Source organism: Hemitrygon akajei, chromosome 15 (genome assembly GCF_048418815.1).
Source record: "Hemitrygon akajei chromosome 15, sHemAka1.3, whole genome shotgun sequence".
NCBI lineage: Eukaryota > Metazoa > Chordata > Chondrichthyes > Myliobatiformes > Dasyatidae > Hemitrygon > Hemitrygon akajei.
In genome coordinates, this window is record NC_133138.1 from 76582837 (window position 1) to 76600838 (window position 18002).

Sequence of the window (18002 nt, forward strand, 5' to 3'; positions counted from 1 at the left end):
AGGGATTTTTTTACCGATGAGGCCAGTGTATGACTGAAGGCAGGCATTATAGTTTTCCCGGAAACAGTAGCTAGAAGACTTCTTGGATGGTTGGCAATTGGTCTGAAAATCCACCAGGCGGGACCTGCCACAAATACAAAAGCAAGATGTTATATCTGGGACACACATAACTACAGCGTGTGATACAACAGAGGATCAATAGTCTACTTTTAGTACGACAGCTTAGTAGCAAATTGGTTACATGAGTGTTTTTGACTGGCCAATAGCGAGGTCAAGAAATAAACTATTCATTTAGACAAGTGTGAGAAGGTGGTGGGTGGGTGGGGGGTGTGGCAGAAGGGATAGAGATAGAGAAATACAGTACGAAAACAGGCCCTTCTGTTCAACTCATCGATGTTTTACCAGGGTGTGCTTCTGAGAAAACCGCGTTTCTGCCCATGTTTGGCCTGTGAAAGGTGTAACAGTGTAGGAATGTTGGTGTGCATTTGCATCCACAGCATGTTTACTTATGCATTGGCTGGTAGAAAAATGTCTAATGGATTTGAAATCCTTAAAACAACATCGCGGAGAACTGTATGATCTGCTGAAATTGTATGCACTGGGAATGACTGGAAAAGGGCTCATTCCATGGAAATCACATCAATGGAACATAATGAGGAGGGGGTTTGGTCCACTGGAATTCTATGCAATGGGAGTCAACAGTAATAATTTAAAACTGACTATTTTACTGTATTGATCACCTTCCCCCAAGGGCAAATCCTGTAATCTCATCTTAATCGGTATTCTTACTTGCAAATGATGTCTTCCTGGCACATGCCTTGCAGCTTCAGGCAGTTCTGTTTCTCTGATTCCTCAAAGGAACAAGCAGGAACAATGGTCTTTCGCCGGCGTTCGGCGCATGTGCTGTCCTCACAGGGACAAAAAAGGACCGGGTATTTGTATTCGTCCGGCACGTGGTCAAAAAAGCGACGGAGGCTCTTGTGACACTGATGTCTGTTGCAACCAAACTTGGAGACAGATTTGGTGCAGCTCTTGGCATAGTCGGTGCGGAACTGTTTACAATCCTCAACCACATTGCAGGCTTTGGCAGCATCTAAGCAGTGGTTAACACTGACTGGTGGCTGAACTTTGGTCCCGTCTGGAAAAAGAGAAGAAGAAAGCTGAAATCCATTTGGGTTTCATGCGACGACAATGAAATTCAGCAGCGTAGGTAAATCTAGTTCAGCCACTCTGTGTTTACTCAACTATGTAAACACACAGTAAGCTGCATGTGGCTTTCGTGGAGCCAAGATGTGAATCTCCTTGCATTTTAAATATTTACCTCTGAGTTAAAAGGGTTATAGGTTCGAACCTTACAGCAGACTTCTGAGCAGATAACCCAGCTGACACACCTTCACAGTGCAGCAAAATTCAGAGCAAGTGCGATCTGTTGAAATTTTAAGTGGAGCGCTCTCAGGTCGACACAAAGATTAGATTTCGAAAAATGGGCAGGGGAGTTTTCCCTGATGTCCTATGTAGTACACTATTGCTAATTATCTGTTTGTTTAAGAGTTCCTGCATCTCCATGAGGTAAATATTTCAAAAATACCATTGGCTGCAATGATCTTTGAAACATCATAAGTTACGAATGGTGTGATGTGAATTCTGGTAAATTAGTCCTGATTAGTCTAGTTTTTAAATTCTATGGAAGTTGGTGAGGACTTAGGGAATGCATCTCTTACTACTTCAGTTCGTTCCCAAAAATGCTTGTTATCAATTTCATTCTTGCTTAGCAAGTTAACTTTGTTACAAATTGCATTGGCAAACAATTGTGGTATCTATCTTAGTAAAAGGTACAAAATGGTGGAGAAGGTACAAATCAGATTGAGAACATGAGTCAGGAATAGAGCCTGTACCTACTGGGAACACTAAGGAGTCTGAATGGTTTGTTCTGGAAGAGAGATAGGGTAGGTATGAAAGAAATACTTCAAATTTTACTGAGAACAAAAACTTACTCACTTACTGCCCGTTACACTGCTGGTGTTTAGGGCAGCAATGAAGGTCATCCATCCCTGTCTGTCCATACCATTGCACACAGATATAGAAGGATTCTTCATTGCTGATTCTGTTACAATTTTTTTTAACCATTCAGAGTTTTTAGCCCTGAGTTGAACCCCTGAATGTGGGAGGACTGGTGGACCACTCTTAGTCTGGCCTCTACCTTTTTGTAATGGGTGACCCTACCAAGAGTCAAAGCACAAGGCCCTGATTCTAGCCAACATAGCTCTCTGGGTCATTGAGGCATGCAAGCCTCCAAAACCCAAGACAAGGTTGTGGTCCTCTTGGAGATGAGTACAAAAAATGAACCATTAATATCACCAATAAATCTGAGAAGGATTTCAGGAGAAACTTTCTACCATATAGCAAATAATGTAGTTCAGGCCAAGCCACGTAGGGAAAAAAACGATACATTTAGAAGGTTCTTTCAGCCCATCAGACACTATTTTATTAAGCCTGTTTATCATTTTATTCCTTCCTTTCTCATGTGATCACCCAGCTTAGCTTTCAAACAATGTTACTTGTCTCAACTGTAATAGCAAATTTCTATTGGGCCAAAACATTTTTCTCTGGTGCCTTAATTTCTACATAAAGGCTCCAACATAAAACTGGGCCATTGTGCATTAATAAAATGGTGTCAGGTTCAATATTTCACACAACCTGCTTCCGAAATGCTTCCTATTTGTCACGATGCAGTTTTACCACTGACTACAATGACCTTTAGGAATTCTGAAGACTGGGATTGGAGGAGGGGGAATGAGGGTGGGATTTGTACACTGAATAATGGATAGTCAAAAATATGTCACGGGCTACTATTTGATTAAGTGGGATCTAATCAAGGATTGAAAATACATAAAATACATAAAAATCAATGGCAAAAGGCACAATGAGTATGGTGTTATTAATTTTAGAGTAATATCAATTTTATGACACAGCATTATCCAGTTTACAGTCTGATACAATCCCATAGCCTTTTGGTCAAGCAAGAATTGTCCACAGTTTATTGACACATAAATCATGTTGGTATCCATTATTTGAAAATTGTCATATTCTTTGTCAGTAAATATTCTGCATTTGATTAACTGAAAATTTGATGATGCTTTGTGGAAGTCTTTTTGTCTCCCCCTCAAAAGGATGCACAACTTCCCAGCCCAGTATTTTACACATATAATACTTCTTTACAGATGGCAGTACCTGAAACCAGAGAAGCAAGTCTACCGTAGTCCAAATCCCATGATGGACCAGGCATTGAATACGCATACGGTGATGTGTCAAACTCATTGTAATCTAGCAAAAGAAAGACAAGGCAGGTTATTCAACTCGTCATGGTTCACTCAAAAAAAGGTCTACCATCTTCTGCTTCAGTACAAATCTGAAAGCCAGACAGGCTGCACAGTAAGCCCCTCAGCTCCCAGACTTGCTTTTGCATTCATTATGATCGAGGCTGACCTCATTCTAATCTCAATTCCACATTTGTGCCTAAGCAAGGTGCTTTTACAACCCCTTTCTTATCAAGGATCTATCTACATTTGCTTTAGCATATCCAAAGACTCTTCTTTCACCAACCTTTGAGGAAGAGAGTTCCTAGAGAATAAAATTGTCTCATCTTTCTCTTAAATGGGAGATATTCTGTTTTTAAGCGGTAAACCCTAGCTCCAGATTCTTCTGAGAGAAAACATCCTTTCCACATTGGCCTGTCAACACCCTCAAAGTTTGTCTCACCCCTCCAAAAAAAACACATGATCACTTATAATATGTTTACAGAGCGTGACATCTGGTATTGTAGCTTAGACATTGCTAATGCTCAATCTATATTCCATAGTTTGGACCTGAGCACAATTCTATTGCTTGCTTGCACAGTGACTGTGACTGCTCCAACTATTTCACTCAGTGTCACAAAAGCTCTCAAAGGACAGGAACATTTCATCCCTGCGTCAAAACAACATTTGGCTGTGATTAAGCCAAAATATCTGGGTGACACTCATAACATCAGCAAGAGCTCTGGAGAGAGGAACATTAATGCTTCACGTTATCTGATGAAAGGTTATTATCCTGAAACATTAATTCTCTCTGGTTTCTATAGACGCTGACTGACTTGTTGAGGGTCCTTGACATTTTCTTCTGTACCTGCATTTGTTCGCATTCCAACCTTTGGCTGGAAATGTGCCGACCCATAGCTCCTCCTTTCCATTTGCCTTGGTTTACAGCCAAGTTCTTTTCTTACCCAGTGCATTTTACTTCAGTCAGTAATGGGGAAGGAAAATCATCTGTGGATCCCCAAGTCTCAGATCCTGTTTTAATTTATTGTACAGTATAAAGTCTTCAAGGTCAATCATTTTACCCAGCAAATAAAAGATCATCTCTTATGGTCTTATAGGAGCAGAATTAGGCCAGTCAGTCCATCTAATCTGCTCCATTTCATCATGGCTGATCCATTCCCCCTCTCAAACTCACTTTCCTGCATTCTCCCCATAACCTTTCACGCCCTGACTAATCAAAAACCTATCAACCCCCGCCTCAATATACCCGATGACCAGGCCTCCACAGCCACCTGTGGTAACAAATTCCACAGGTTCACCACCCTCTAGCTAAAAAAAACCCTCCTCAACTTCATTCTAAATGGACATCCCCTTATTCTGAGGTTGTGTCCTCTGGTTCTAGACTCCCCCTCTACAGGAAGCATCCTCCCCACATCCACTCTATCAAAGCCTTTCAATATTCAATAGGTTTCAATGAAATCCCCCCCCAGTTCATCTAAATTCCAGTGAGTATAGGCCCAGAGCTATCAAACGCTCCTCACACAATAATACTTACATTCCCAGAATCATCTTGGCGAACCTCCTTTTGGACATTTCTTCTCCAATGTCCACACATTCTCTCTTAGATAAGGGGCCCAAAACTGCTCACTATGCACCAAGTGAGGCCTGAGCAGTGCCTTATAAAGCCTCAGCCTTACAACCTTGCGTTCATATTCTAGTCCTCTCGAAATTAATGCGCAACATCGCATCTGCCTTCCTCGCCACTGACTCAACCTACAAGTTAACCTTTAGGGAATTCTGCACGAGGACTCCCAAGCCCCTCTGCACCTCAGATTTTTGAATTTTCTGCCCGTTTAAAAAATAGTCTATGGTTTTGTTCCTTCTAACAAAATGCATGACCGTACACTTTGCAACACTGTATTCCATCTGCCACGTCTTTGCCCATTCTCCTAATCTGTCCCTCTCTTGAACTACATGGCTCACTAACATTTGGGTTTCATCTCCTTAGTAGATATTGTATAAATGCAATGGTGTGCCTTTTTGATCCTGTATAACATGCATGTGTTGTTAGACCAGTTCTCGTCCAAACCACCGTGCAATTCAAGCAAGCTCTATTTCCTCCCTCTCATTTCACTCTTACATCTCTCCAACTTTGATCACAATATTCCCCAACCCCCCACTCTCTCTCTCTTCCACTTATCTGTCTTGTTATCCCCGCTGATCACTATACTTGGCCCTTCCAGTGTACCTGGAACGTGGCTCTGGTGCATGGTCCAGAATATTCGCAGGCAGTTCTTCTCCCTCTTCATTCCTCTTTTACACTTGCAGGTGAAGAGCTGGTGGGACTGAAGAGCGAATGCAGCATTCATGCACTCGTTGCTGGCTGCTGGCTGCAGGGAGCCCGCCGCACTGTTAGCTGCGCACCGCTTCAGCGTGTGGAACCTGCTGTTGCAGTCGGGGTCCAGGGTGCATTGCATGGCAGCTGACAGGCAGCTAACCGGTGTCATGATGTCATCTACCAGGACGTGATCTGTGGGGGAAAGCTGCTTTTTAAAAAAAATCAACCAAAAATTTGTTACATTGCATTAGAGAAACAAAAGTTTGCCTGTGCATCATGCAGGGGGTGCATTTCCATCTGTGTCTAAGCAAACGGGTGTGTTAACTTGCATCTTCTGAGTGCTGACCAACTCATCTTATGTGCCTTCATGTCTGCTTGCTCCAGTGGGGATGTTTCTCTGTGCGTATGTGTACACCTGGATGTGAGACAACTTTAGCCGTGATGAAGTGGTCTAACTGCATGAGTGTAGTATTCTCACAGTAATACAGTCTAGTCATGTGAGTTTAGTCTTAGAGCTGGGTCTTATAACAGTTACTACCCTTCAACCATCAGCCACTAGTGAGGATAACCTCACTCACATCAACACCAAACTGATTCCATAACCTCTCACTCTCAAGGATTCTACACTCATCTTCTTAGTTGTTTATTTGTTTATTGATTGTATTTGCATATTGGTTGGTTGTCAGTCTTTATGTGTGGTTTTTCATTGATTCTATTGAATTTCTCTGTCTACTCTGAATGCCTGTAAGAAAATGAATCTCAAGGTAGTATATGGTGACATAACGTACTTCAGTAATAAATTTATTCTAAACTTTAAATAATCAGTTATGCTCAGACACAACAAGAAAGAACTTTTAAATCTTGAAATTGGTGTTCAGATAAACTGGAAAGAATGTGGAAAGCTTTAGAAAAATTAGAAATAGAGGAGAATTGGAAATTTCTTCCAACTGTCTTTGCAGATCAATTTTAAATTCTAATTTGGAATTATGTTGCTGCCTGAGATAATTTATTAACAACTAAGGCCATGGATAATTTATTCTGGAGAGACAACTGGCACAATTAATTAATTTATGAATGCTAATTATGATGACAGGTTTCCCCCACTATCCGAATGTAGAGCGTTCCTATGAAACCGTTCCTAAACCGAAATGTCGTAAATCGAAGAAGCAATTGCCATTAATTTAAATGGGAAAATTTTTTGAGTGTTCCCAGACCCAAAAATAACCTACCAAATCATACCAAATAGCACATAAAACCTAAAATAACACGAACATATAGTAAAAGCAGGAATGATATGATAAATACACAGCCTATATAAAGTAGGAATATTGTATGTACAGTGTAGTTTCAATTATCAGAATCAGGAAGCCAAAATCGATTTGGAGAAAAAAAAATCAACATGTACACGCTTGCGCACACAACTGCCTGTACAAGGCTTCACGGTCATGGTAGTCTTTCTCGGGGTAAACACACATATAAAGTAGGCGTCTTTTTTTTGTAAAACCGAAAATCCTCTTTGGTTCGCGAAAACAGGTACTAATGTAGGTCTTTCGTAACAGCGAGCTGTCGTACGGCGAACATTTGAAAAACGGGGCCACCTGTATTATATTCGTCATTGCTAACTGCATTAAATTATTCACCAATTCTGCAATGTCATGAATTAGATTAATTTGCTAAAGATTGTTGATTAAGATTAATTTGTAGATAATGGTTATTTATTTACAAGTCAGTCTGGATTAATTTATGCAAAAGTAGATAGGGTTAATTTGTTCAGAGCAGTGATGTAGTGTCTCACTTTATAATAGGAAATGCAATTGAAATAACATGTTCCATTTTTTAATCTAGCTGATCTCTTAGAGATTTTCCTGCCTTTCCTCCACCCACTGAAAGCTCCAGCTTTTGAAGCAAGCAGTTCTTTGCAGCTCATTAAGTTTGCACCATCCAAAAAAACCATTCAATTCATTCCCGTTTTCTGGTGCCCAGTCTTAGAATTCATCATTCTTCTCAGTTAATGTCCACACTTCTACAGAACATCGATCCTCTCACGCAATTTCTCTAGCCTCTTCATAACTTTATACATCTCAGTTAATTTTGCCAGGAAATTGGCACAGAACAAGGATAGAGTGAGCAATAGTGGAAGGCTGTGTTATAGAGACTGTGTTACAGATACAAGTATCTGGGAGTACAGTTAGACGAGAAGCTAGACTGGACTGCCAACACAGATGCCTTGAGCAGGAAGGCACAGAGTCGACTGTACTTCCTAAGAAGGTTGGCGTCATTCAATGTCTGTAGTGAGATGCTGAAGATGTTCTATAGGTCAGTTGTGGAGAGCGCCCTCTTCTTTGTGGTGGCGTGTTGGGGAGGAAGCATTAAGAAGAGGGACGCCTCATGTCTTAATAAGCTGGTAAGGAAGGCGGGCTCTGTCGTGGGCAAAGTACTGGAGAGTTTAACATTGGTAGCTGAGCGAAGGGCGCTGAGTAGGCTACGGTCAATTATGGATAACTCTGAACATCCTCTACATAGTACCATCCAGAGACAGAGAAGCAGTTTCAGCGACAGGTTACTATCGATACAATGCTCCTCAGACAGGATGAAGAGGTCAATACTCCCCAATGCCATTAGACTTTACAATTCTACCGCCAGGACTTAAGAACTTTTTAAAAGCTATTATTAATGCTTTTTGAGATAGTGATTTAGATGCATATCATATTTTTTACTGAGTTAAGTATTGTATGTAATTAGTTTTGCTACAACAAGTGTATGGGACATTGGAAAAAAAGTTGAATTTCCCCATGGGGATGAATAAAGTATCTATCTATCTATCTATCTATCTATCTATCTAGAGATTGGTACTTAAAACAAATCATTTTCTTAATATATACAAACAGCTTGTACAATGAATTAAGGGCACAATTTCCAACAGCTTTTTGTGAACTGTGAAGAGGAGAGTAAATGACCTTAAGCAGAAGTGGACAGCGGGACTGGGTAACAGAAGAAATTTAGTACAGAGATGCACTAAGTTTTAAATTTTGGAAAGACTGTGCTGATTGTTGATTGTCTAGCTTCCGAAAAGACGCAATGTAATGTAGAGTGCACAATGTATAAGAGATTTCTATGTGGGTACAAAAGGGATGTGCATACTTCACTGAAGTAATTGAGCTAGTTGGAAAAGTAATTAAAAAGCATGCAGTTTCTTGGACTTTTTGATATATCTGGTTCCACCCAATTGTTGTTTTGTATCCAGTTCCAGGGAAAATATTTGAGGAAAGTTGCAAAGGTTACAAGTTCCTCTATTCTGGCATCTAGGATTGGATACAAGAGGTTGAAAGCCTGGACAACCAGATTCAAGAACAGCTTCTTTTCCATCACTATCAGGCTTCTGAACCAATCCCCTCTTTCACATCCTCTTCCCAGCAGTGCTACCGTGCTCTTGGATTCTTAATTCCAGTAAACAATAGGAGTGGGTACTTTAATCAGCTGAGTGGTGTTCTCACACTACAAATGGCCAAGCACTGTAGGAGAAATTCTGACCACACGTTGGCAATATCAGATCAGCTGCTTGCTATTGATTTCAATGGCAACACAAATAAACATCAAGGAAGATTTTAATAGCTGATTCTTTATCTTATGCTATGCTCCAATATTCAAAGTTGGAACTACCTTCATTACCATCTGTAATTTTCTGTCCAGTTTGTCTTTCTGCAATTTTAAATATCAATTAATTTAAGTGATATGTTTACCGTATAATTAATTAATAGCGAGGGTACCGGATGACGGGAATACATCTATCCCCATGGCAGGCTGATGAATTGCATGGGTGCCTCACTTATCATAGTCTCCAACTGGTGGGACTACTCAGAATACGGGGAAAAATTGCTTTTAACATATCAACACCAAAACAGACTAAAAAAAATCCGACCCTGGAATAAAACATGTTTTATGACTAGCAGTAACATTTAGCACAGCTGATAACAAACAAGTGAATCCAGAATATAGAAAATGAACTGAAACAACTCACTCTTGGGATCAATTTTGGTCTGAGTGATTATTAACGTCAGGCTACTGTAAAATCAATTTGGGTAACTTACATTGCAAATCTCTCTGTAGTCTTAAGAGGTCCTTCATCAATCGTTCCTAAGATATTCTATGCACTCCAGTATTTTAATTGGTTTATTAACTGCAAATCATATTGCCAATACAATGGACTATTATAATAAAGACCCTTCATTTATGTACCTGCTGTGTAAATATTTCTCCTAGAGGACCACAACCTTGTCGTAGGGTTTGGAGGCTTGTGTGCCTCAGTGACCCAGAGAGCTATGTTGGCTGGAGTCAAGGCTTTATGCTTCTGTTGGTAAGGTCACCCACGCCGAACAGGTCAAAGGGTAGAGGCCAGACTGGTCCTCCAGGTTCAGGGGTTCAGTTCAGGGCTAACAACCCTGACTGGTCAAACAAAACTGTTACAGAAACAGTACATTGGCCCAGAGTTTGCCGAGAAATGCCAGCAGTTTTACGCAATGTTTGTGCTGGGGAACTTCTCTCAGACTCTGACCAGATTAGATCCAACGCTGGATCCAAGTCACTTGAGAGAGCTGAAGGGAACTAATTTAAGGATAATACTTTATTTGTAGTTAACGTGTTTGCTTTAAAATTTTAATTAATTACATTTCAATTTAAATTTCTATTTAAAATCTGTAATAATGTTTAAAGTTGCTTGATTATTTGCTTCATTTCTAACGTTTAAAGGATTTTAAATATTGGACAGTAAATCTGAGAATGGGGCTGCAAAAGGAGCTTGTTTGGCCCATTCACCACCGGATTATCAGGACTTCACTATTTGTAAGACTGCCTTGGCTTACAAGAAGCCCTTCCAGACCTCTATGTAAAATTCAAATGGTGTCTGAAAATGGTAGCACATTGTACATTACAATAAGTACATTCAATATTGTTCTGCACTGATATTATGTGATACAGTTTGTATATTTGCATGTTATATTTTGTGTATGTTGTAATTTCATTATTATTATTTCATTGAATACTATACTATACAAATTATTTTCCATTCTACAGTAGAATTAGTTTGTACACAATGTCTATTAAATAGTGGAGACTGTATATCAGAAGGTTTGGTTATTGAGTGCAGTAAGTTAATGGACTTCAATTAATGTAGGCAGACTGATGATCCAAATTCAAAATTCAAATCCCACAGGAAATTATGAATTGAAGCTGAGTTAATTAAATATATTTTGGAATTAAAAAGCTAGGGTCTGTAATGTAATGGTAGCTATGAACCTACTGGATTGCAATGTAAAGACATCTGGTCTACTAATGAGCTTTAGGGAAGGAAATATAACATCTTACTCAGCCTGGGCAATACTCTGGCATTTTGCCTGTTGCTTAACTATCCCCTTGAATTAGCCCAGGGAAACTCTCTCTGTAAGAGCAATTGAGAATGGGCAGTAAGTGGTGGTCATATGAATGAATTAATAAACTGAATTGTGAATATTATGTTCACTGATTATAAATCTGAAAATGAATATTATATGAATTATATTGAATTTCATTATTACATTGTATGGAATGCATCTAAATATTTGCTTTCATTGTGTAAGTTGCTTGTTGCTTACTCAGTTATAAATTGAGCATTGCATTAAGAATGTGATAGGTTGCAGATGACACATTTCTTATTAGTTATTGTAAAATGGATATTGATCAAAAATATCAATCTGCAAGCAGAAACATAATCCATGTCATTATTAAAGTTCAAATTGAGCAGCAAATTGAAAGGTATGTTACAAGTTTTGAAACACCATGAATTTACTGATCGATGCAGACTCCCAAATCATGTAGCAGACCAGCTTTAGCCTCCCCATAACTTAAAAAAATTGCTAGAATTGCACAGAATTAATTCTTACATTTAAACATTTTGCTGCCTTTGTAACAGGAGGTTAACTGTAATCGAACTGTAATTGGATACGTTGAGCTGAAGTTTCAGGAGAGAATCGTTCTTAGATTTCATAGTTTATATTTAACATTTTATCTCTCTCATAATCCAATCTTTTAGTCCTTTTTTTTATTTCTCTTTTGAATTTTAATTTGCCTATTAATTCACTCTTTCCTCTGTTTGTTTCTCAGTCATTCAATCTCTGAGCTAAAGCTATTCTGCCCCTCTTTCACTGAGATTGCAGACAGCCCGCTGCCCTTCCTCATTATTACCAGCTTCTAGCAAGTTACACCACAGAGACTGAGTGGATGCAAAGTAAATAGGTCAACATGTCGATGACCCTCACCAGCAAATTCCACAGCTTACAGTGGTTGGTCAGTTGGTCAAACTATTGTGATCTGGAGTATTACCAGTCACGTGATTCCATTGTGACAAAGGCTGCGTTTTTCACTTTAAGCAGTATTGTTACAGCAAGAACTCGGCAGCATTGCTAACTCAAGAGGCAGTGAGCAAGAAGTCCAAGTTATCTTTGCATTCACTCCACACCTTGAATCAATGATCCTTAGCTCACGCAATCAGTAGTAACACTCAGCTCACACCCAAAACACAACAATGGAAAACTTACAAAAAGTAGTGGATACAGCCCAGTCCATCACGGGTAAAGCCCTACCCACCATTAAGCACATGTACGCGGAGCGCTGTCGCAGGAAAGCAGCGTCCATCATCAGGGACTTCCACCACCAAGGGCATGCTCTCTTCTCATTACAGCCATCAGGAAGAAGGTACAGGGGCCTTAGGAGCCACACCACCAGTTATTACCCCTCAACCATCAGGTTTTTGAACCAGACGGAGTAACTTCACTCAACTTCACTTGTCCTATCACTGAACTGTTCCCCCAACCTATGGACTCACTTTCAATGACTCGCCCTGTCATGTTCTCTATACGTATTGGTTATTTATTCATCTATTTATTTATTGTTGTTGTATTTTTAATTTTTCTCAGCTCTAGGTGGTAAAACCTGAGGTATGGGCATAGCTAATCACACTCATTTCTTGATTCAAAGATCCAGTGATTCAAAATGCTTTTATTATCAAAGTATGTGTGCAGTATACAACTCCGAGATTCATCTTCCCACAGACAGACACAAAACAAAGAAAATCATGGATCCCGTTCAAAGAAAAACATCACACTCCCAAAGTGAAAAAAGAACAAATCATGCAAATGACGATAAAAGCGAGAAAATAGAATATAAAACGCCAAACCACTAAGTTATCGAAATAGTCCAGGTCTATTCAGCTCAGTTCAATCTAGTGCTGGGTTCTTCATCACCTGCCAGATCTGGAGCCAGTCTGTCCTCATCAAAATGCCAGAAAAATAGCAACAGAAAAGGAGCAGCTGGAAACCAGAAACACATCACAGAGTCCAAACCACAAACCGCATCGATTAAACCTTGCACAGGACCCAAGACTCCGGCACCTTCCTCTGGGATTAGCGGGCGAGAGAGAGATGGACTATTCACACTCAGACACCTTCCTCTGGGAGCAGCGGGCGAGAGAGAGATGGACTATTCACACTCAGACACCTTCCTCTGGGAGCAGCGGGCGAGAGAGAGATGGACTATTCACACTCAGACACCTTCCTCTGGGAGCAGCGGGCGAGAGAGAGATGGACTATTCACACTCAGACACCTTCCTCTGGGAGCAGCGGGCGAGAGAGAGATGGACTATTCACACTCAGACACCTTCCTCTGGGAGCAGCGGGCGAGAGAGAGATGGACTATTCACACTCAGACACCTTCCTCTGGGAGCAGCGGGCGAGAGAGAGATGGACTATTCACACTCAGACACCTTCCTCTGGGAGCAGCGGGCGAGAGAGAGATGGACTATTCACACTCAGACACCTTCCTCTGGGAGCAGCGGGCGAGAGAGAGATGGACTATTCACACTCAGACACCTTCCTCTGGGAGCAGCGGGCGAGAGAGAGATGGACTATTCACACTCAGACACCTTCCTCTGGGAGCAGCGGGCGAGAGAGAGATGGACTATTCACACTCAGACACCTTCCTCTGGGAGCAGCGGGCAAGAGAGAGATGGACTATTCACACTCAGACACCTTCCTCTGGGAGCAGCGGGCGAGAGAGAGATGGACTATTCACACTCAGACACCTTCCTCTGGGATTAGCGGGCGAGAGAGAGATGGACTATTCACACTCAGACACATTCCTCAGGGATTAGCGGGCGAGAGAGAGATGGACTATTCACACTCAGACACCTTCCTCTGGGAGCAGCGGGTGAGGGAGAGATGGACTATTCACACTCAGACACCTTCCTCTGGGATTAGCGGGCGAGAGAGAGATGGACTATTCACACTCAGACACCTTCCTCTGGGAGCAGCGGGCGAGAGAGAGATGGACGATTCACACTCAGACACCTTCCTCTGGGATTAGCGGGCGAGAGAGAGATGGACTATTCACACTCAGACACCTTCCTCTGGGATTAGCGGGCGAGAGAGAGATGGACTATTCACACTCAGACACCTTCCTCTGGGAGCAGCGGGCGAGAGAGAGATGGACGATTCACACTCAGACACCTTCCTCTGGGATTAGCGGACGAGAGAGAGATGGACTATTCACACTCAGACACCTTCCTCTGGGAGCAGCGGGCGAGAGAGAGATGGACGATTCACACTCAGACACCTTCCTCTGGGATTAGCGGGCGAGAGAGAGATGGACGATTCACACTCAGACACCTTCCTCTGGGATTAGCGGACGAGAGAGAGATGGACTATTCACACTCAGACACCTTCCTCTGGGAGCAGCGGGCGAGAGAGAGATGGACGATTCACACTCAGACACCTTCCTCTGGGATTAGCGGGCGAGAGAGAGATGGACTATTCACACTCAGACACCTTCCTCTGGGATTAGCGGGCGAGAGAGAGATGGACTATTCACACTCAGACACCTTCCTCTGGGAGCAGCGGGCGAGAGAGAGATGGACGATTCACACTCAGACACCTTCCTCTGGGATTAGCGGACGAGAGAGAGATGGACTATTCACACTCAGACACCTTCCTCTGGGAGCAGCGGGCGAGAGAGAGATGGACTATTCACACTCCAGCACCTTCCTCTGGGAGCAGCGGGCGAGAGAGAGATGGACTATTCACACTCAGACACCTTCTTCTGGGAGCAGCGGGCGCGAGGGGGGGATGAGACTGGCCACCCACAGGCAGATGACACTGAACACCCGCTCGCCTTCCACTCTCGACCTCACTGATTTCAATCTACCTCTCGCTTTACCGGTGAGATCAGCGAGTAATGGAGTCGGTGAAAGTCTCCCAGGCTCCTTGGCCTTCAGTCTGCACACTTCACTCAAAACCTCACCGAGCCTCCTCGAAGGCAGCAGAACACCAGATCACTCAATCAGCGTGAGGCCACACCACCACAACGTAGATCACAGGCTCCAACAGTAGCAGAACCACATTTGAAAGAAGAAGAAAGGAAGTGAGTTTTGTGAACTGTCAGAAGGATGTCATCCTTGGCCATGTTGTTTGCAAGTGCCATCAATTGCTGGGAACTGTAGGAATATTCTAATGCAGTTTAGTATTGTGGTTTTCTGGTGATTTACATAAACATTGCTATGTAGGCCTAATTGTTTAATGCTATTGTGCAGTGAGTTTGGTATAATACCAGTGGTAGATATTACTATCGGGACAATGTACACCCTGTTCATGTTCCATAGTCTTTCAATTTCCTCTTTTAATTCGGCTTGTTTCTGATGATTTTTGCTCATTGATTTCTGTAAGTTATGTGTGTTTGGAATGGCTATATCTATCAGGTATCCTGAAATGGAACGGTGAGCAGCCAGAGGTCGTGGTACATATTGGTACCAATGACATAGGTAGGAAAAGGGAGGAGGTCCTGAAAGCAGAATACAGGGAGTCAGGAAGGAAGCTGAGAAGCAGGACCTCAAGGGTAGTAATCTCGGGATTGCTGCCTGTGCCACGCGACAGTGAGTATAGGAATAGAGTGAGGTGGAGGATAAATGCGTGGCTGAGGGATTGGAGCAGGGGGCAGGGATTCAGATTTCTGGATCATTGGGATCTCTTTAGGGGCAGGTGTGACATGTACAAAAAGGACGGGTTGCACTTGAAAATGAGAGAAACAAATAGCCTGGCAGGGAGGTTTGCTACTGCTATTGGGGAGGGTATAATCTAGATTTGCAGGGCGGAGTGGGAACCCAAAGTGAAGAGGCAGAGGAAAGGGAGGTTGGAGCACAAGTAGAGACAGCTTGTAGGGAGTTTGTGAGGAAGGATAGGCAGATGTTAGAGCAAAGATGCACTCAGCCTGATGGTTTGAGATGTGTTTATTTTAATACAAGGAGTATCATAAACAAGATGGATGAGCTTAGAACATGGATCAGTATGTGGAACTATGACGTTGTGGCCATTACAGAGACTTGGATGTCTCAGGAGCAGGAATGGCTGCTGAGTGTGCTAGGCTTTAGATGTTTCAAACAGAACAGAGAGGGAGGCAAAAGAGCTGGGGGTGTGGCATTGCTAATTAGGGATGGTATCATGGCTGCAGCAAAGGAGGAAGTCATAGAGGGATGGTCTACTGAGTTAGTGTGGGTAGAAGTCAGAATCAGGAAAGGGGCAATAACTCTACTGGATGATTTTATAGACCCCCCCCCCCCCCCAATACTAGCAGGGATATCAAGGAGCAGCTAGGGAGGCAGATTCCGGAGCAGTGCAATAATAATAGGGTTGTTGTGATGGGAGATTTTAATTTTCCTAATATTGATTGGCATCTCCTTTGTGCAAGGGGTTCGGATGGGGTGGAGTTTGTTAGGTGTGTTCAGGAAGATTTCCTGACACAATATGTAGATAACCCAACTAGAGGAGAGGCTGTACTTGATCTGGTATTGGGAAATGAACCTGGTCAGGTGTCAGATTTCTCGGTGGGAAAGCATTTTGGTGGTAGTGATCACAACTCTATTGTCTTCATCATAGCACATGAGAGGGATAGGAGCAGACAATTTGGGAAAACACTTATTTGTAGAAGGGAGAAATATGATGCTATTAGGCAGGAACTTGGGAACATAAATTGGGAGCAGATGTTCTCAGGGAAAGGCATGGCAGAAATGTGGCAAATGCTCAGGGAACACTTGCATGGACTTCTGCATAGGTATGTTCCATTGAGGCAGGGAAAGGACGGTAGGGTTAAAGAACCATGGTGTACAAAGGATGTAGAAAATCTAGCTAAGAAGAAAAGAAAAGCTTACAAAAGGTTCAAGAAACTAGATACTATTAGAGCCCTAGAAAATTACAAGGTTGCTAGGAAGGAGCTTAAGAATGGAATTAGGAAAGCCAGAAGGGTCATGAGAAGGCCTTGGTCAGCAAGATTAAGGAAAACCCCAAGGCATTCTACAGGTATGTGAAGAGCAAGGGGATGAACCGTGTGAGAACAGGATCTGTCAGGTACGATAGTGGAAACGTGTGCATGGAGTCAGAGGAGGAGGTAGTGGAGGTACTTAATGAACATTTTGCTTCAGTATTCACCAGGAGAAAAGACCTTGGCAATTATGGGGATGACTTAGAAACATAGAAAACCTACAGCACAATACAGGCCCTTCAGCCCACAAAGCTGTGCCAAACACGTCCTTACCTTAGAACTACCTAGGCTTTACCCATAGCCTTCTATAAGCTCCATATAGCCACCCGTGAGTCTCTTAAGAGACCCTATCGTTTCCACCTCCATGCATTCCCACCCTATGCATAAAAAACTTAGCCGATATCTCCTCTGTACCCAATTCCAAGCACCTTAAAACTATGCCCTCTCATGCTAGCCATTTCAGCCCTGGGGAAAAGCCTCTGACTATCCACATGATCAATGCCTCTCATCATCTTATACACCTCTATCACGTCACCTCTCACCCTCCATCGCTCCAAGGAGAAAAGGCTGAGTTCACTCAACCTATTTTCATAAGGCATGCTCCCCAATCCAGGCAACATCCTTGTAAATCTCCTCTGCACCCTTTCTATGGTTTCCACATCCTTCCTGTAGTGAGGTGACCAGAACTGAGCACAGTACTCCAGGTGGGGTCTGATCAGGGTCCTATATAGCTGCAACATTACCTCTCAGCTCTTAAACTTAATCCCACGATTGATGAAGGCCAATGCACCGTCTGCCTTCTTAACCACAGAGTCAACCTGCGTAGCAGCTTTGAGTGTCCTGTGGATTCGGATCCCAAGATCTCTCTGATCCTCCACACTGCCAAGAGTCTTAGCATTAATGCTATATTCTGCCATCATATTTGACCTACCATCTGCCATCATATTTGATAGGAATAGAATGAGATGGAGGATAAATGCATGGCTGAGGGATTGGAACGGGGGCAGGATTCAGATTTCTGGATCACTGGGATC

General features: G+C 42.4%; 1 protein-coding gene across 1 annotated transcript in view; it reads right to left on the minus strand.

Annotated features, from left to right (window-relative positions):
* LOC140739482 (GDNF family receptor alpha-4-like) overlaps positions 1 to 18002 on the minus strand; it is a 52628-nt gene that overhangs the window by 18800 nt on the left and 15826 nt on the right. Inside the window, exons 2-5 of the mRNA XM_073067826.1 lie at positions 5545 to 5826; positions 3232 to 3324; positions 790 to 1138; positions 15 to 124 (exon numbers count right to left, since the gene is read on the minus strand). Of these exons, the coding sequence (XP_072923927.1) occupies positions 15 to 124; positions 790 to 1138; positions 3232 to 3324; positions 5545 to 5826 (834 nt within the window). The remainder of the gene's footprint in view (positions 1 to 14; positions 125 to 789; positions 1139 to 3231; positions 3325 to 5544; positions 5827 to 18002) is intronic.